This window comes from Acomys minous (genome assembly GCF_964271855.1).
Source record: "Acomys minous genome assembly, chromosome: 1".
NCBI classification, from domain to species: domain Eukaryota; kingdom Metazoa; phylum Chordata; class Mammalia; order Rodentia; family Muridae; genus Acomys; species Acomys minous.
In genome coordinates this window covers 69085969-69106396 of record NC_140483.1, presented here as the reverse complement: position 1 = coordinate 69106396, position 20428 = coordinate 69085969, and the positions used below count along the sequence as shown (strand labels likewise).

At 48.5% G+C, this 20428-nt stretch overlaps 1 protein-coding gene across 3 annotated transcripts in view; it reads right to left on the bottom strand.

The window, feature by feature from the left end:
• CFAP221 (cilia and flagella associated protein 221) overlaps positions 1-20428 on the bottom strand; it is an 82419-nt gene that overhangs the window by 18874 nt on the left and 43117 nt on the right. For all 3 annotated transcript variants that reach the window (XM_084783433.1, XM_084783432.1, XM_084783434.1), the window contains 10 exons: positions 17459-17618; positions 15958-16075; positions 15714-15825; positions 15409-15517; positions 13391-13478; positions 11918-12007; positions 10603-10701; positions 8616-8721; positions 3955-4082; positions 1369-1449 (listed from right to left, as the gene is read on the bottom strand). In XM_084783433.1, the coding sequence (XP_084639559.1) occupies positions 1369-1449; positions 3955-4082; positions 8616-8721; positions 10603-10701; positions 11918-12007; positions 13391-13478; positions 15409-15517; positions 15714-15825; positions 15958-16075; positions 17459-17618 (1091 nt within the window). The remainder of the gene's footprint in view (positions 1-1368; positions 1450-3954; positions 4083-8615; positions 8722-10602; positions 10702-11917; positions 12008-13390; positions 13479-15408; positions 15518-15713; positions 15826-15957; positions 16076-17458; positions 17619-20428) is intronic.

The window sequence follows — 20428 nt, the reverse complement described above, 5'->3', positions numbered from 1 at the left end:
AAGTCTCTGAAACTTACAAGATTCACAAAAACTTCTTCTCCAAGATGAACAATTGCTGGGGAGAGGAGACTCTCTGATTAACTGAGCTGCCTGCAAATTGTGCGAGATGCTTCAGAGATGAAGCTTTAAGGAATCCTTACCCATGACATGTGGAGCTTCAGTGAGTTCACAATGCCTGTGAGTCATGCATCCATGTTCTTATAGACATTGCCCCACCCATGCACCTGTAAGTTATCCTAGTAAACACTCTGGATCTGTAAGCTGGACTGGGGAAAATAATTTATTTTGTCTGTTATCAGTGCCCTATCTAGAGTGAATAGGCATTTGTATTTCCTTTAAAAAAAATGGCCCACAAGAACCCATTACTGTGTGGTAAGTTTAGCATCTCAACAACAGCTGCCTAACGGGGCCAGTCCTGAGCCTTGTTCTGAGTCCTGGCACATGTCAGTATTCAAATTATTTCTCATGCCAGATGGCTTCACTGGAGACATACATAAACGTAGTGTCACTTTTTAAAGCACAAGTATTCCTACACTTGAAGAAAGGCTGACTAACTGGGCAATGATGGTACACGCCTTTAATTCCAGCACTTGGAAGACACAGACAGGTAGATCTCCGAGTTCAAGGCCAGCCTGGTCTACCAAGTGAGTTCCAGGACAGATAGGACTACACAGAGAAACTCTGCCTTGAACAACCAAAAGAGAAAAAAGAAAAAAGGTTCACTAACTTGTGTCCTGGGGTTTTTTAAAAGATGTAGAGCTTCTGATATGCATAATATACCCAAAGATAGAATCAGTTTCCATATTCACATTAGAGAAAAAGAATCTGAGGTGTGCTGGGTGTGGTGGCGCATGCTTTTAATCCCAGCACTCGGGAGGCAGAAGCTGGCGGATCGCTGTAAGTTCGAGGCCAACCTGGTCTACAAAGTGAGTCCAGGACAGCCAAGGGTACACAGAGAAACCCAGTCTCACATACACACACACACACACACACACACACACACACACACACACACACACACAAAGAATCTGAGGAGTGCTTGACATGCCATCAAATAATGGAGACAATACAGAATAGAGAGAACACTCTACACAAGCCAGAATTGAGCAATACTAACAAAATAACACAATTCAGATTCAAGCCTATTTTGCTTGCTTTGTAAGAGGGCTCAGGGTGTTAAGGTGCATGCCGTCAAGCCCGATGACCAGAGTTCAATTTCTGGGACTCACTCTGGAGAATAAGAGAACCAACCCCCAAAAGCTGTTGCCTAGGTTTCACACATGCACTGTGGCATGTATGCCTCCCCAGTGATTGACAGACAATATCTGTAAGCAAGCCTGAATAATTGATGTTATATGCAGGTCTCACCTTTAAAGTGAAGTAGGGATATTTGTGTTTGATTTGAACATCTGAAGGCTTAATTGGGACTAGTCCAAGGGCATCGAGAGCCTATAGAGGAAAATGGAAAACAAAAAAAGCAAACAAACAAAATCAACAACACAAAGCATCAAAGACTTAGATAAGCATCTGTGAACAGAAACAGCTGTGTTTTTCCCTATGTTTGGAAACATTACCTGCATAGCTCCATGCTCAAACAGCTCTTCCTGTGAGCTCAGTTGCTTGCTCTCTGAGCTGTAGGCACAAAAGCAGCCCCACCCCGTTGTGTCTCTTTGTGTGTGAATCTTATGGACCACCACGCAGGCTGCAATGTCCTGTGATGATTAATCCTGGTTGTCAACAAAGCCAGATCCGCAATCTACTAGGCACTAGGCTGCTCCACACGCAGTGAGGGGTTTCCTTGACCAGGTTATTTGAAGTGGGAAGACCCACCCTAACTGTGACTGCTCCATCCGGTGTCGGCTAGACAGGAGGAGATCTGAGCAGGAAGCTTTGAATTTTGCCTCATTGACTAGGTGTCTCACCAGCAAGCTCATCTACCCTGCTTCTGCCACTGCTGCTACATTCCTTGGGTAAGATCAGAACTCAGCTTCTTTGGGTTTCCATTGTGGATTGAGGACCAGTGGCTCTCTGGGAATCCTCTAGGTCTTCAGTGGCAGGTTGGGACTGCGGAGGCATGCAACCTGTGGACCAAGCAGCTACCAGGTTCTCAGCCTCTCCAGTATAAGGTGGTCTTTTTAGATTACCCAAATTGTATTGTGTAAACAAATCTAATAAACCCTCTCTCGATATATCTATATCTATCTATCTATCTATCTATCTATCTATCTATCTATCTATCTATCTATCTATCTTCTATCAGTTCCAGGGTTCCATCAGGCTTGAAGGACTTAGCTCCTGAGTCCTTGGGTGTTCAAAGTAGCAACTGGTGAGCTCAGCTCTCCTTGAGAGTTGCCTTGTCTGAAGGAGCTGCTCACAGCCTTCTGGTCTACCTCCTAGGACAGTTTGAAGTCATAGTTCAAGAGTTAGCTCCTCTAACCCTGTGCAAGCTTGAGAGCTCCTTGTGGGCTCAGCTGAGTCCTTTGCCAAGAAACCCTGTGATCCCATTTCTCTAGCTAGGTCTCACCTCTGTGCTGGCTTTCTGTAGGTGCTGGTCCCCAGAGAGCTTCCTGTATAACCATCTGCCTGAGACACCCAGAGGCCCTGGGGCAGGGCATGGTACATTTCAGCACCCAGAAAGTAGCATTCTTTATCTTGTTCCAATTATGCACCAGCATGCCTGTAATATGGTGGATTACCAATATGCCATCATTTTAAAGAGATATCTCAATTTTAAATTTGCTAAATGTTTTTTTTTAATGTGCATGAAAAAGCACCCAAAGCCCTTAAGACATGACTTGTGGTAAGGGTCATGGAAGGGTTAATCAACTATGATCATCATTACTATTATTTATTATTATTACTATATGTGTATGCATGTGTTGATATTTATGCAGGTGCATGTGCATACATATACACACACATGTGGAGGACAGAAAACAGCTGTGGCTGTATTGTTCCTCAGAACTGGTTTATATGTTTTAAAAGGTTTATTTTTAATTTTATTGTGTGTGCCCATCTGCATCAGCATATGACATGCATGTGTGGGCGCTCCCTGAGTCCGGAAGAGGACACTGGATTTCTCAGAGCTGGACTTACAAGCAGTTGTGAGATGCCTACACAGGTGCGTGGAGCCTACTGGGATCCTCTGGAAGAACAGCAAATGCTTCTCAGTGCTGAGTCACCTCTCCAGCCTTCTACTTTGTCTTTTGGCACAAGAGCTTTCACCTTACCAGGAACTCACCAATTCAGCTGCAGTGGCTGACCGGTGAGCCCCAAGGAGCTGCCTGTCTATGCCTTCCCAGCTCTGAGATTACACATACTACCATGCTTTGCTTTAAACAAACAAACAAACAAACAAACAAACAAACAAACCAAAACCTGGTTCTGGAAATCAAAGTGAGGTCTTTGTGCTATGTTTCTAGACCAGTTAACTATTAGGACTTTTATTAAAGTGAATCATCATCTCCGTAAGGGAAGAGGAGGTACCTTTGTACCCCAAGAGAGAGATAGGGGTGGGGAGGCAGGATCTCAAGCCTGATGGGTTAGCTTGTCTGATTCTGATTAAAGAGCTACTGTTATCTTGGCCTTCCATTTGCCAGGCTAGGGGGCTTATTTGAGCACAGGCCATGTGGGCATTCTGCCCTGTGTCTGCATCTTCTCTCACGTCCAGTTCCCAGGGCAACGGGCCATGGCCCAGTGCCCATGTTGGCCTTCAGTCTGGGAAGCAAGCAGCTCCAGTTACCAGAGCTCCTCCAGGGTACCCATGGAAACAGTAGGTCCGGGGCAGACAGCAGTGGGTGCTCCCTTGTTCCTTAAGACTCATAGTTACCTAGGCCCAAGCCCCCTCCAGAGCCAATCAGAGGACAGGGAGGGATTGGGAATCGGCTTGTCTAAGAATCTGCCCGAACCCACGTGATCCGTCTGCTTCCCCCGCAATAGAGGACAGACACTCACCAACTTATTGTAGCTCTGGCAGTCTGTTGGGAAAGTGAAGTGCAGCACCTCCTGAGGCTGTAGTTTGTAGTGCCAGGGGTAATCATCCTGACTCGGTCCAGTCTGCATGGATGGGTAGAGATTCTCCTCTAGGGACAGACAAGCATTTTTAGGGGCTTCACAAGGCATTTCTATGTGAAACCAGCATCTTCAGTGATGTACTTACCAAACGCCATGTGCAATAGAACACTCGTGTTTAGTTTCTTTGATAGTGTGGTGACTGATGAGGAGCCATGCTCCTGTCTCACACACACACACACACACACACACACACACCTCATAACATATGCAACACATTCACCCCCCAAATATGCAACACAACACAGCACATATCAAACACACACACATAACACTCACATAATATACATATGCATAGATATAGTCACAAGAAGAACCATATACCTGTATCCCAACACAACATACACAGCATACACCACATACAAAAACATATACATACAATACCCCCTGCTGATACATGCACATATGCACATATATAATACACACACAACACACAGTACCTAGCACATAAACATATCCATACCCATACACCTACATGACACATACTCATTACATGGCACACACACACATACTCCATACCACACATATATGTCACACGTACACCACACACCATTCTCTCTCACACTCTACTGTCTCTCTCTCTCCTCTCTCTCTAGTCTCTCTCTGTCTCTGTCTGTCTGTCTGTCTGTCTGTCTCTCTCTCTCTCTCTCTCTCTCTCTCTCTCTCTCTCTCTCTCTCTCTCTCTCTCAAGCAGTAGAGGGATTAGTTGAAATGGAGGGATCTTCAGAAGTGGGGGAGAAAGGTGAAAAAGATGGCTATAGGGTGAACATGTATGAAAATGCCATACTGAAAATCATTATTACGCATAGTTAATATGTGCTAATGTAGGCTTTAGAAAGTAAATTCAGACTTATGCATACTCAAGCATGCTTGCATACATATACACACATGTAATATATATGTACACTAGTATGGTCCCTCTCTAATTTTGAGACAGAGCTTCGTGTAGCCAAGTCTGGCCTTGAATTTACTATGTAGCTAAGGATGACCTTGAACTTCTGATCCTCCTGCCTCCACCTCGCACATGCTGGGATTACAGGTGTGTGTCATCTGGCTAAGTTTATGGAGTGCTAGCAATGAAACCCGGTGCTTCATGAGTGCTATGCAAGCACTCTACTGAGCAACATTCTCGGTCCTATTTCTATTAATCTTAGTTAAATTAATTTTTTTAAACACTGGGTTTCTCTGTGTAGCCCTGGCTGTCCTAGAACCCAGTCTATGGGCAAGGCTGGCCTCCAATTCAGGCCTCCGCCTGTTGCTGCCTCTGGAGTGCTGAGATTAAAGGTGTGCACTACCACACCTGGCTTTTTTTAGTTTAAATTGTTTATTTCATTTTGCTTATTAAGTTACACTTTTCTTAAAAGTGGGTGTCAAAATCTCTGGTGTTAGCATTCCAGGTTCTTGAGAGCTGCCTGATTTGAGTGTGGGGAAACAAATTTTGGTCCTCTGCAGGAAAAACTGCTGAGCTGGCTCTCCAGTCCCCTGTGACTAAATTCTTACTTAAATGCTTATAGATAACCACATGCAAAAGGTTTATTGTTTTGTTATAAAAAAACACTTCTCCTTGTTAGAAATTTCAATTATTAGAAGTAAAATACTAAAGGAGGAATAAAAGAGTAATTAAAATGTTGCAAAGCATTTTGGGATGGAAGGAAGGTAGTCTTGTGGAGAGGGGGTGTGGCTACTGCTTGGGGAGGTGGGGTGTGATGGAGGCAGAGGGATGGAGAGGTGGGGTGTGATGGAGGCAGGGGGATGGGAGGTGGGGGGTGATGGAGGCAGGGGATGGGGAGGTGGGGTGTGATGGAGGCAGAGGGATGGAGAGGTGGGGGGTGATGGAGGCAGGGGGATGGGAGGTGGGGGGTGATGGAGGCAGGGGGATGGGAGGTGGGGGGTGATGGAGGCAGAGGGATGGAGAGGTGGGGGGTGATGGAGGCAGGGGGATGGGAGGTGGGGGGTGATGGAGGCAGGGGGATGGGAGGTGGGGGGTGATGGAGGCAGAGGGATGGAGAGGTGGGGGGTGATGGAGGCAGAGGGATGGAGAGGTGGGGGGTGATGGAGGCAGGGGGATGGGAGGTGGGGGTGATGGAGGCAGAGGGATGGAGAGGTGGGGGGTGATGGAGGCAGAGAGATGGAGAGGTGGGGTGTGATGGAGGCAGAGAGATGGAGAGGTGGGGTGTGATGGAGGCAGGGGATGGGAGGTGGGGGGTGATGGAGTCAGGGGATGGGCGGTGGGGGGTGATGGAGGCAGAGAGATGGAGAGGTGGGGGGTGATGGAGGCAGGGGAATGGGGAGATGGGGTGTGATGGAGACAGGGGATGGGAGGTGGGGGGTGATGGAGTCAGGGGATGGGAGGTGGGGGGTGATGGAGGCAGAGAGATGGAGAGGTGGGGTGTGATGGAGGCAGGTGGATGGGAGGTGGGGGGTGATGGAGACAGGGGATGGGAGGTGGGGGGTGATGGAGGCAGAGAGATGGGGAGATGGGGTGTGATGGAGGCAGGGGGATGGGAGGTGGGGGGTGATGGAGGCAGGTGGATGGGAGGTGGGGTGTGATGGAGACAGGGGATGGGAGGTGGGGGGTGATGGAGGCAGGGGGATGGGAGATGGGGTGTGATGGAGGCAGGGGGATGGGAGATGGGGGGTGATGGAGGCAGGGGGATGGGAGATGGGGTGTGATGGAGGCAGGGGGATGGGAGGTGGGGGGTGATGGAGGCAGGGGGATGGGGAGATGGGGTGTGATGGAGGCAGGTGGATGGGAGGTGGGGTGTGATGGAGACAGGGGATGGGAGGTGGGGGGTGATGGAGTCAGGGGGGATGGGAGATGGGGTGTGATGGAGGCAGGTGGATGGGAGGTGGGGTGTGATGGAGACAGGGGATGGGAGGTGGGGGGTGATGGAGGCAGAGAGATGGGGAGATGGGGTGTGATGGAGTCAGGGGGATGGGAGATGGGGTGTGATGGAGGCAGGGGGATGGGGAGGTGGGGTGTGATGGAGGCAGGAGGATGGGAAGGTGGGGGTGATGGAGGCAGGGGGATGGGAGGTGGGGGTGATGGAAGCAGGGCGAGTGGCACAGCTGCCTGTGGTCCTTCCTGTGAATCACAGACTCAAAATACATCCACTGTGAGAAAATAATGACTTGGCTTTTGCTTCTTAGAAGCAGCTTGTAGGCCAGAGGGTCAGAATGAATCTCTCTCCCTTAACCTCCCTCCCTTTCTTGATATAGGATTGCATGCCTAAGTTCATATGTGGACACATGTATGTGCAAGGATGTAGCATGTGGGGGTCTGCACAAGGAGGCCATAGGACTCATCAGGGGCCGCCCACTTTGCTTTTTGAGTCAGTCTGCAACTTGCAAAGTAGGCGAGGCTGGCCAGCCAGCAAGCCCCAGGCTCCTCCTGACTCCACGTTCTCAGTGCTGGGATTACACACAGGTGCCACCATGCCTGGCTTTTTTTTCTTTTTTTCAACCTGGGCTCTGGGGCTCAAACCCTGGTCCCCATGCTTACAAGTCAAATCTGACTGAACTATGTTCCCAGACCCAACAACCAGACCTTCCCGAACTAACAGACAGTACGAGGCTTAAAGCTTTGGGTGGAAATGCTAGGCTGAGAATACACAGGGTTCAACAAGTCGCCCGGCAAATGAGAAGCTTGTGTCTCTGCAGAGCTGCGAAGCAAGCCGAGGCTCCCGCGGTGCTGTTACTCCGTCTAGGGTGGGTGGACCTTGGTGACTAATTGGGCAGGCACTTAGGCCAACGCTGGCATGGACATCTGAGGTAGGTGTGGAAATAAGCCCTGGAGATATCCATATCCCCATTGCCAACAATGTGCGATTTTACACACATAATTCACACATGGGAAAGGGAGAAAGCGGAGAGATTACTCTAGTTTTCTAGGCAGGGCTGATGAAATCACGGGTTGGTATAAAAAGTGAGAGGTAACAGGTGTGTGAGGAAGGGGCCAGGAGCCAAGGGAAGCAGGCAGCTTTCAGTGACAGCTGACAAGACAAGGAACCGACCTGCCGATGCCATGGCTTTAGACTCCCGATCTCCCAGAAGCTCTGACATTTGTGTGTTCATGTGTGTACACAAGCGTGTGTTTGTGTGTGTCATGTGGAGGCTGGAAGGACCACCTTGGGTGCCCTCAGGCACTTCCTACTTTTGAATGTGATGGGCCTCCCACTGGCCTGGAGCTTCTTTAAAGGGGCTGGGCTAGGTGGCCAGGGAGCTTTTTGGGGGGGGGGGCCTTGCTGTCTCTGCCTCCCAACTCACTGTCACTGGGACGACTACACCCAGCCTTCTATGTGGCTTCCAGTGTTGAACTTAAGTCCTCACATTTTCAAGGCAAGTGCTCTACTGACTGAGCCACCGTCTCATCCCTGAACCTGTGTGATTTTAAGCCGTGAACTTGATACTAGTTTGTTATAATGGTGATGGGAAATTGATGTGTCGGATTTATGATTTGACATGGCTCGCCAGAGTTGAATTCATCCAGGAGAGACCTTGGGCTCTAAGAGGTCATGGCTACCACATCCTTCAGCAGTGCTTACCTTGAGTTAGGGATTGCTTGACTCGGAACAGCTTTCTTATTATGCCTTCTTTGTCCATGCCTCGGATAGCCCCCAGCATAAGGCGCAGCCTTCGTTCAAGCATGATCTGGAATTGGAAAGAATAACTTCAAGTTGGAGACAAGGGTGAACTGTAGTGGAGACAGGGAAGCCTTTTGGTCGGAGGGGAGGAAAAGAAGCTCAGGTCAACAGCAGGGGATGATGTTCTTGGAAGACACGGGTGGGGACAGAGTAAGGGACAGAAGTGTGGCTGCAGCCAGGTGTGGCAACTCAAATCCTACTGTATTAGCGCTCCACGGACTTGTATTCTTTCTTCCTTCCCACTTTTCTATTTTGTGTGGTGTGGCATATGTATGTGTTCATATGTGTGCATGTGTACATGTGTGTGCAAGCATACATGTGCTCATGAAGGCCAGAGGTCAATACTGGGTATTGTTTATTATTATTATTATTATTATTATTATTATTATTATTATTATTAGTTTTTGAGACAGGGTTTCTCTGTGTAGCCTTGGCTGTCCTGGACTCACTTTGGAGACCAGGCTGGCCTTGAACTCACAATGACACACCTGCCTTATTTTTTGAGGCAGGGTCTCTCACTGAGCCCAGGGTCTTCCTGTTCCGACCTCTCTAATATTGAGATTACAGGCACACCTCCACACATCCACACATGACTTTTTACACAGGGGCCAAGGATCTGGACTCATGCTTATAACATACTATGAGGGGAGCCACAGCAGGAGGGGACTCTGAGGGGAAAGCAGTAAGCCCAGTGTCACCTCTGAATTTCCCCGTTTTCCATGAAACATTTACCCTTAAGTCCCATTGCTTTACAGTCATTGTATGACCCCCAGCCATTCCTTTCCTGGGTGTGTATACCCTGGAGAGTGAAAAACAAGTGTCCACTAACTTGTCTAAGAATTTTATAGCAGCATTGCTCAGAACAGCCAAGTGGTGAAAATTGCTGAGATGCCTATGGACATGGACACATGGACAGACAAATGAAACCTGGTCTATCTCAACAGTGGAATATTACATGGCGCTGAAAAAGAGTGACCATTATGACACTAGTGAATATAAAGCCACACACTGGATGATTTCATTTACATGAAATGTCCCAAAAAATGAAGTCTATAAGGGACAGAATGTAGAGTTACTGGCTGCCAGAAGCCTGGGGAAGAAGGGGATGAGTAGGGACTGCTAAGTTCCTTTCTGCATAATAAAAATATTATGAAACTAGGTAGTAGGTAGGGGTATAGCTCAGTCTGTAGAGTGCTTTCCTGGATTGCACAAAGCCCTAGGTCCCATCCATACCATAAACCTGGTGTGGTGGTGCACACCTCTAATCCCAGCATTCAGGGGGTGGAGGCAAGAGGATCAGTAAATTCAGGGCTCCCCTGGGGTATAGACCCTGACCCAATAAATAAAGAAGAAAATATGACATAGCAATGATGGCGGTCGGGATATGCGACCACACGAAAACCTTACTGCATCGGCTGGCTGGCTTTCCTGGCTGGCTGGCTGGCTGGCTGGCTTTAACTCCAGGCTAGCTAAGAGACGAGCCTGAGAGGGATCCCCCAGACCAGACTTATCTGTGGAAGATTGTCTTAGATTGTTATGGGACGGAAGACCACCCATCTCACAGCCAAGCGAGGACCCGAACAGGCCATCAAGCAGAATTTCTCTACGTTCCTGCTTCGGTGCCTGCCCTGACCTTCCCGCATGATGGACAGTGGCCCGAAAGTGTCACCCTGCCCTCTTCCAAGTTGTTTTTGGTCAGAGTTTTACCACAGCAACAGGAAGGGAGCTAGAAGCCTTTACTCAGTGGGGCAGTTTGCAGAGGTGATTTCTACACGGTGTGAACAGCATCTCAAGTGTTCTAGTCCTAAAAAGCCATTGTGTGGTCTCCTCCTGCTGATAACTACCATGAGCCCACAACCGGAGGCGGCAATCTAGAGAGGAGCCTTACCTTGCGCGCTGCTTGCTGAAACCGTCTCTGTGCCCGGAACCTGCTGAACCACATGTTGTTAACAAGTGGATCAAAATTAGGATGGAATTCCTGGATTTTCTGTGAATATAAAAACATTAGCCTGGAGGTGTTGGCTCACCCTTGTAATTCCAGCACTTGGGAGGCAGAGGCAGGCGAATCTCTGTGAGTTCAAGGCCAGCCTGGTCTACAGAATGAGTTTCAGTATAGCCAAGTCTACACAGAGAAACCCTGTCTCGAAAAACCAAAAAGAAGGAAAGAAAGACAGACAGACAGACAGACAGAAAAACCAAACCAAAACTCAAACAAAAAACATTCTCCCAAACCAACCAACCAAACATCCCCCCACTACACCCCCCCCAAAACCCCTCATAGGTACATCTTACATTTAAATAAAAACTCTTTGGCATGAGCATTGAATAAAACGTTGTAGAGTTTGCCCTCTGGCCTGGTGTGGTATTGTACATCTGTAGTCCCAGCACTCAGGAGGCTGAGGCAGGAGCATGACGAGTATGAGTTGAGTTTAGCAAGACTCTGTCAAAGCAAGCAAAGCCAGGGCGGCAAGGGGCTAGGAGAATTAAGAGTGCCAGCGTGCCTAGTGACCTGCCTTCCATCTCTGGAACTGCCACGGTGGTGCTGGGAATTCAACCTCGGTTGTCACACTGAGGACAGCTAAGGCTCCTATCACTGAGCCGTCTCTCCAGCCCCCGTGTCAGTCTTTGAGACTCTCAGCGTAGAGCTTACTTGTTTGAACAGACTATCTCTGCATCCCCAATGTGGGGGTTATAGGCACGTGGCGCTTTGTCTGGCTTCTCGTGTGGATGCTGGGATTAAACACAAATCTTACCAACTGAGCCATCTCCTCAGATCTAAATTTTGACTCTGTACTTGTAAGTATGCAGTATCTACTTAGCTTTGCCACACCCTTAATGTTATCTGAGAAAACAGTCTCAGTTGAGGAATTACTTAGATCAGACTGGCCTGTGGGCAGGTGTGTGTGTGTGTGTGTGTGTGTGTGTGTGCACGCGTGTGTATATGCGTGTTGGGGAGACTTGTGATTTTTTTTTTCCAAGACAGGGTTTCTCTGGAACTCACTCTGTAGACCAGGCTGGCCTGGAACTCATGGAGATCCACCAGCCTTTGCCTCCCAAGTGTACCACCACCATCCCCCCCCCCCCACCTACAAGCAAACTAAAAACTGCCCCTCCCTCCTGGTGAAGGAATTTCTATAATACTCATTGGTGACTTTGGAAACAAACCATCAAAGAACTGCCACTTAATCAGAGAAGTTACCCACCTCTTCCAAGTCTCGGATGACCCGCTTGGCACTCCGCTCAGTCTTGAGTCGCTGAAACTCCTCCTCTAAGACAGGGTCGCCTCTGCTTTGCTAGATTTTTATATTAATACAGACACTAAAGTCAAAGACAAATGCATGGAAGTTTCTCTTTAAAGCTGACTAGACAACGGAAGCCTACCGGGGGAAGGGCCACCTATCCCCTGCCACGGAGTGCTGGCAGGCTAAAGCGTCCACTGTTCTTACTGTTGAGACATGGGAAACATTTATTAAAATGCAGGGTTTCGTGTAGCCTAGGCTAGCCTCGGACTCACTGTGTTAGAGGCTACCCCTGAACTTCTGACCCTCCTGCTTCACAGAGTGCCCCCAGATTAGCTAGGAATCAGTCCCCCACAAAACACCATGAGACTCTCTTTTATTGTAACTTGACTGACTTTGTATGACGTCATACGGTAATGCCCAAAAGGCTGGCGGGGGGGGGGGGGCCCCCCACCAGGGATTAGAGAGGTGGTTTCGTAGTTAAGAGGGGTTGCCGGGCTTGCAAAGGAGGGAGTTCCAGTCCCAACACTGGCTTGGTTGGGTCACAACTGCCTGGAACTCCAGCTCCTGGGGATCAGATGTCCCCTTCTGGCCTCCCAGGCACTTCACCCATAGGTGCGTACTCACACACAGACATCCACACGTACACATAATTACAGATAAAATAAGTCTTTTAAAAAAGGTTGTCCATGCCCGCATCCTTCCTACTCACCGAGACCCTGAAGTTCACACTATGAAGCTTAGCTTTTTTGGGGGGGGGAGTGGGTGGGTAGGAGGAGTGATCTGGGTCCCCTATACTTCAGATGCCTCACCCCAGCACCTCAGCATGTAGCTATGTGTTGGTTTCCTGCTCTAGGTGACCCCAGACACCCATTGGGACCCTCATTGTCATCCTCTGTAGACCACAGGAAAAGTGTGTCTCACACCCAGAACCACACCTGAAACAGAGTGCTCTCCTCTGACTGAGGGCTTTGTTTTCTCTGCAACTGCTGCTTATTGACCCTCTCTCCCTCCTCTCACTGGCTTCTGAATGCCCCCCCCCCCCCCGCGCCGCAGGCCTTGAATAGGTCTCTTGTGTCCTCTATAGACACATTTGACCAACAATTAGCAGTTTATGTGTTATCAGCCCTCTGTCTTCCCTCCTTTGTCTCTGTCCCCTCCCTCACTCCTCTCTCTCTCTCTCTCTCTCTCTCTCTCTCTCTCACTCTCCCCCTTCCTTCCCCCTCCCCCCCATCCTCTCAGTCTCTCTCACTTTCTCTGTCTCTCCTTCATTGGGGATTGAACCTGGGCCTCACACATGCTAGGCAAGTGCTCTGCCATTCAGCGTTGCTTTCAGCTTCCTGCACATTTCCTCTGTCCTGATTCAGCATCTGGCTTTCACTAGGAATTAAAATGATGCAGGGAGCCAAAGAAGATGAGATCAGCCACCGTCCCGACCTTGTACTTTTCATGTGCTTTTTGCCGCTCCTCACCGAGCTCTTTTCTAAACTTGAAAGTCGTGTGATCTTTACCAAGGTGCACCTGCCTGGAGAGAGAGAGAGAGAGAGAGAGAGAGAGAGAGAGAGAGAGAGAGAGAGAGAGAGAGAGAGAGAGAAAGCCAACTTGCAGAAGCAATCCACAAATAATGGTCTTTAAATGAGTGCTGTAGCTATTTCCTACAAGCAAGAAGGCATGGGGAGAAGCGGGAGGGAGCCGCCTCCACAGTAGACAATGTGCCCCATGACGTGAAGTTTAGCTTCGAGTGATTCATGCTGCAGCATTTATGATTTAATAAAACAAGGGCCTGAGAGATGTCTCATTCAACCAAGTGTTTGCTTTGCAACATGAGGACTTGAGTTTGATCGCCCGGGAGCAGGGGCCTAGTACAAAACACCACTAGGGCATCTGATACCCTCTTCTGGCCTCCACTGGTACCGCACATGCACTGACAAACATGCAGGCAAAGCAGGAATGCACATAAAATCAAATCAATAGGATTTAAAACAAACAATGAAAGGTGGATGGCACTTGAGGAACACCAAAGGTTGACTTCTGGATTCCATAAGAACACACACACACACACACACACACACACACACACACACACACATGTGTGCACACACAAGCACTCACATACATGCACACACATGGACACACATGCACACATACACATATACACAAACACACACGAGTGCACACACAAGCACTCACGCACATGTGCACACACACATGCTCACACAAGCACTCACACACATGCACACACACATACATACACATGCACACACAAGTACCTGAATGTTCAGCATCACTAGTAGTCATGGAAATGCAGACCTAAGCTATGCAAAACAACAGGTGTTGCTGAGGATACCGAAAAACTGCAATTTTCTAGTGTTGCTGGTGAAATGTAAAAACAATCAGGTGGCTGAAATGTGGTGTAGCCACACAGTGCAATATTATTCAGGCACAAAAAGTGTGAGCTAGTCCTAAATGCTGAACTGTGGACGAGTCTTGAAAATGTTTTAAGTGACAGAATCCTGTGACTAAAACCTTGCATTGTTGGCTTGTATGTTAATGCAGTATCACTTTTAAATTCTAAGTTAGAAGAGACTACCCATTAAGTATAGGCAGGTGAGATGGCTTAGCTGGAAAAAGAGAGACTTCCACCAAGCCTGACATGCCGAGTTCAGTCTCTGGAGTCTCCATAGTGAAAGGAGAGAACCAAGTTGTCCTCTGGCTGTCATAGGTGTGTCATAGTAGGTGTGCGTCACACCCACAATGAATGAATAAGTAAATAATATTCAAGTTTAAGTACTTGCTCCAAGAAATCAAATGTTTCTCTAGATTCTCACTGAACACATGGCTCCTGGGGTTCTCTGGTTTAAACTACTGTGAAAGGAAAGAGTCCGTTTGACCCCAGACATGCTGAACTTTTTTTTTTTTTTTTTTTTTTAGAGGCAGGGTTTCTCTGCCCTGGACTCCCTTTGTAGACCAGGCTGGCCTTGAACTCACAGCAATCCACCTGCCTCTGCCTCCCAAGTGCTGGGATCAAAGGCGTGTGCCACCACGCCCGGCGACACACTGAACTTCTGTTGCCGGGATTGCCCCCGACTGCTATGCTCCCGGTGTCATGGGGGGGGGGTGCTCACAGGTAGGCTGAGATGTGGGCACCTGAGTCACCCCGGGTCTGTGTAGGGCTGGGGGCTGAAGTAGCAGGCGGGAGAAAGGGCCACGCTTGCCCTAGGTCCCTGTGCAGCTCTGTCCGCTTCTGTGTGGGAAACAACATGTCTTAGTTACAATCAATTACTCCTACCAGCCATGCCTTCTGAGACAGAAACGCTGGCTGAGGAGAAGGAGTAATCCAATTCGCCGAGAGTTTATTCAATAATTGCATTGTGTCATCGTGTCTCCTGCGTCAAAGGCCGCCCCATAAAAGCAGCCACCCTGTCACTGGATGCCAATTACCCCTCAGTATTTACCACTTAAGATTGTTCTCGCTCTCTTCCAGGATGTTCTGTCTGACTTTCTGTCCGAAGATCGCCTCCTTCATCTGTCTGGTTTTGGAGATTTCGTCACCTTGGTCCAGGACTGGAGGCGGGAACGAGTTGGAGATCACGACCCGTAATCAAATCAGTCACTTGCCCAGACGCGCACAAGTTTCTAACCATGCCGCCTAACAGACACCTAACTGAGTTTTGTTCGTTAATAATAAATGTGACTGGACACATTTCTCTCTCTTATTCTGCCCCAGGGACCGGCTTATGGCAGACCGCGTGACTGCTACCTTGTTTCAATTCTTTGATCTTCAGCTTTCCTGCCTCTTGGTTTAGGACGGTTGCCACAGCGAACGGATTGGACAGGTCTGTCGGAAACCGCAGGTCCTGATACTCAATTGCCTGAAGACCAAACCGGAAGGGCAGTGAGCTCTTCCCTCCCCATCTTCCCATTGCGTTGGGTGTGGGGTGTGTTGGGGGTGGGGTGCGTTGGGGGTGGGGTGCGTTGGGGGTGCCCCTCCACCCCCTCCTCACCTTTATCTTCCGAGGTTTTGCCACTGCCGGAGCATGGTAAAAGTGTATGTACGTTGTTTTTTCTGGAGGAACATTTACTTTCTTAGAACGAATATTTAATCTTTTAAACTCTTCTAATCTAGAGTTTAAAACAGATGTGAAATTAGTATATAATCCAACCGTTCGAGGTTTGTCATAAAGATGAGGCCTCAAGAGGCTGTCTGGTTCCCTGGAGTCAGAGTTGCAGGACAGTTGTGAGGTGCCATGCAGGTGCTAGGAACTGAACCTGGATCCTTTGCCAGCCAGCCAGAGCTCTTAGACATCGAACCATCTCTGTACCTCCCTAGTTTGAAGTTCTTGTTTTTATGCTCTTTCTGATAAAATTCACCTGTGGACCAGTGTTGTAACTACACTAAATTTGTGTGCCAAAAAAGAGGAGTCCCTGAAAACAAATTTCATATCAGTATATTAGCATATATGTATCGATGTATGTATGCACACATATATGTACCAGCGGTTGCTTTTCATCCCACCCTTTAAAATAATACATGTGTGTGTCTGTGTGTGCATCTATGTGCATGTGTGTATATGTATGTATGTATGTATGTATGTATGCATGTATGTATGTATGTGTGTCTAGGGGTGCCCTGACATGCATGTGGAGGTCAGAGGACATCAGCTCTCTTCTTCCACTGTGTGGGCCCCAGGTGTGGGACCCGAGTCATCAGCCTTGGCAGGAAGCACCTCCACCTGCGGAGCCATGTCACCAGCTCTCGGGAATATAATAAATGGGAAACACAGCAGGCTGGGGAATGTCCTCGTGACCTAGTATAGTTTATTTCTAGCCTGTAGCTCTTCAACAGCTTAAGCTGCTGTTTTAGAAGCCATTACTCTGATTTATTTTCCTAGTAAAAAGAATGATTATTTCCTTGGAAAAACAAAAACAACTGGGCTGGGGTCTAGCGCAGTTGGTAGAGCACCCTGGCTCTACATCTTAAAGCCTTTTACGTAGACTCATCTTATAATATAAATGTTGTTTCCGTGGTGTTAAACATGGAGCCACCTACATGCCAGGCAAGAGGCCAATGGCTGACCTGCACTATCAGCTTTAAAAGCAAGAAAAGGGAGAAAAAATCTCAGATCTTTTCAGGAAGGCAGCCTCTTGCTATGTAGTTTAGGCTAGGCTTGAACTCATGATCTTCCTGTCTCCGCCTCTTCAGTGATGGGACTGCAACACAACGCCCACAACTGGATTGGAATGGAGTTGTGATGAAGTGTTAAGAAAAAAGTGGGGCTACGGCTACAGCTCAGTTGTGGCTATAGAGTGCTTGTCCTGAATTCACAGAGCCCTGGACACCATCTCCAGCATCCTTTAAACCGGATGTGGTGTTGCATGTCTGTAATCCCAGCACCGGATGTGGTGTTGCAGGCAGAATGTCAAAGTCAGCTTGGTTCCACAGTGAGACTGAGGCTAGCCTGGGCTACATGAATAGAAAGAAACACGAAGAAGAAGAAGCCGTACGGCAAGGCCACGTTGGGGTGGCAGGTTCCGGTGAAGACACATTCATATGGCTGAGAGTTGAACTGTGAGATCCACAGTTGGATTTTTATTTGTGCCGTCCCATACTCGATGGGTGTGAACTTGACAGTTACTGTTGTCTTCCCATTAGCTGGAATTATTCCTGTAAGGAGAGAGGGGTTGGGCAGAGAGACAGACAGACAGACAGACAGACAGACAGACAGACAGACACAGAGACACACACAAAGAGAAAATGTCATTTTATTAGTTACTTTTCCTGTTGCTATGACAAAAGCAATTTAAGAAGGGAGGGTTTGTTTTGGCTCACGGTTTGAGGGTCTCAGTCCATCCTGGTGCAAAGTCATGGCAGCGGGAGCATGAGGCGGCTGGTCACATGGCGTACACAGTCAGGAAGCAGAGGGGTGAATGTTGGCACTTGGCTCACTTTCTCCTTTTTGCTCTGTCTAGGACCCCAGCCCATGGGATGGGGCTTCCCACATGCAGGGTGGGGCTTTCCCACTTTGGTAAACCTATGCCCTACCAAGAAGTTCCTTCCCGGCCCCTACCCCTATCCCACAACCCGGCATTGCCAGGCAAGATGAACCACCACAGAGGCATCTGCTCTGCCCACCAAGTGCAGTTGAGTAGGCAACACAAACCCCATCTTCCCAGCTCAGCATGGGTGTGCCTCTGCTCTCTATGTTACGGTCCCAACTCCTGAGGGTTGCTTATCAGTGAGTACGGGAACCGTTTCCAACAGTTATCTGATCATGTTGTTTCACATATATGGACAAATCCATCTACGTTAGTGTCTCAAACGTAAATTCCCAGAGTTCTGACCCTAGAGCAAATGACCAGAGTGCAATGCTAACGCTGTAAGCAGCATAGAAGGCTAGGGGCACACCTAGAGTTTTGGTACAGACTGTTCAGTTTCCTGTGTTTTTCTATAACGTTCTTTCCTCTCGGATCACCCTTTCTCCCCTCCCCCACCTTCCCAGGGTGTCTCCTTTCAAGTCTTGCAGGTGAGCTGGCGTTCCTTCTACTGTCAAGCAGCACACAATGACATGTTCCTACTTTGCATCGCTCATGCCAACTGGGCTTAGAACACTGTATGTTCCAAGGGACCTTCTCATCCCTGACAAGTCAGGCTGGGCCACTGATGTTCAATTAGTCTTTTTTTTTTTTAAAGATTTTTATTTGTTATATATACAGTGCTCTGCCTGCAGGGCAGAAGAGGGCACCAGATCTCATTGTAGATGGTTGTGAGCCATCATGTGAGTGCTGGGAACTGAACTCAGGACCTCTGGAAGAGCAGTCAGTGCTCTTAACTGCTGAGCCATCTCTCCAGCCCCGTCAATTGGCCATTTAAAAGGGACAGACTGATAGTGAAAACCAGAACAGGGGGCTCAGCATACCTATGCTGGGAAGGAGAATGAAGAGGCTCAGTCATCCCCTAAGTCCTCCTGTGGCGTCCTGACATGAGTGAGGTTGAAACAGGGGACAAGAGCTGTGCACGGTTCAGCTCTCCTGGCCACAGCACAATCCTGCCCATCACTGACCCATCATTATCCTGCAAGGTGGCCTGACAGGCTGCCATCACTGTGTAAAACCTCTCTCTGGACCCCACTGAATGTTGTCCCCAAGGCAAACGCCAGCTCACAGCTCTTTTATCCATCTTAACTCCCCCCTCTGCCATGGTGCTTTAAAACCAGGCAGCTAATAGTTTCTAAGGGAGGAAGAGACACTTTCTTCAGTGGTGTAGCCGCTGGTAAGGTGCTCGTGCTCCAATAAACAGCCCCGCATCCACGCTCCCGCCAGCAACACTCACGAAACTCACTGGGGCACACAGGCATGAAGGTAGAAGGGCAAGGAGTTGAGAAGAGCAAGGGGATCATTAAGAATGTCAGAGGGGGCAGGGGTTGGAGAGATGGCTCAGTGGTTAAGACTTCTGCCTGCTCTTCCAGAGGTCCTGAGTTCAATTCCCAGCAACCACATGGTGGCTCACAGCCATCTATAATGTGACCTGATGCCCTCTTCTGCAGATAAAACACTCATATACAATAAATTTAAAAAAAAAATGTCAGAGGGACAAGGGAGACCAGTAGTGGTAAATATGACCAACATACAATACATGTACAAAGATACATCTTATAGCCATTATAGTATATTGGTAATACAGAAGACCAGGGTGATGGCTCAGTAAGTAAAGTGGTGCTGTACAAGCATCAGGATCTCAGCTGGGATCGCTAACACCCGTGGATGTAAAGCCAGAGAAGGTGAACCTGTCTGTAATCCAGCACTGGGAGGGGTGGAGACAGGTGGATTGGTGGAGCTCATTGACCAGGCTAGCCAAAACGGTGAGAGACCCTGCCTCAAAGTGTAAGGTGGGGAACAGCTAAGGTAGATATCCCAATGAGCATGCATACATGCGTGTGCATGCGCACACACACATGTGCACACACACACATACTCATAGACACACATACACACACATAGGCACACATGCACATAGACACATACACACATGCGTGCACGCATGCACACAGAAAGTGGGCATTTGTTAATTTCCAGAGCACAGACACAGGTCAAAATTGTTAAGTGATGGCCACTGTTGCATCTCAAGCCCAGGCCCAGGTAGAAAGAGTCACCAGAGACAGTGGATCTGCAGGCCAACAGTAGGTCATCTGGGTAGAAATCCCAGCTGACGAGACTTTAATACCTTGGACATCACTTGGTCAGAGCACCCACCCTGTGGGACCTGCAGACCACTCAGGGCTTGAGGCCAAAGGCACGCTCCTGCTTCACCTCAGCTCATTAACTTAAAGCCACAAGGACAAGCTCTGGGGCAAGGATTAATGTTTACCTTGACCTTGGTAATTTATTTTTTTAAGTACTCTTAGCCCAGACATAATACATAAAGCCAGCTGTGGAGACGTAGCCCAGGCAACCACAGTAAACCACTTCCCTTACCCC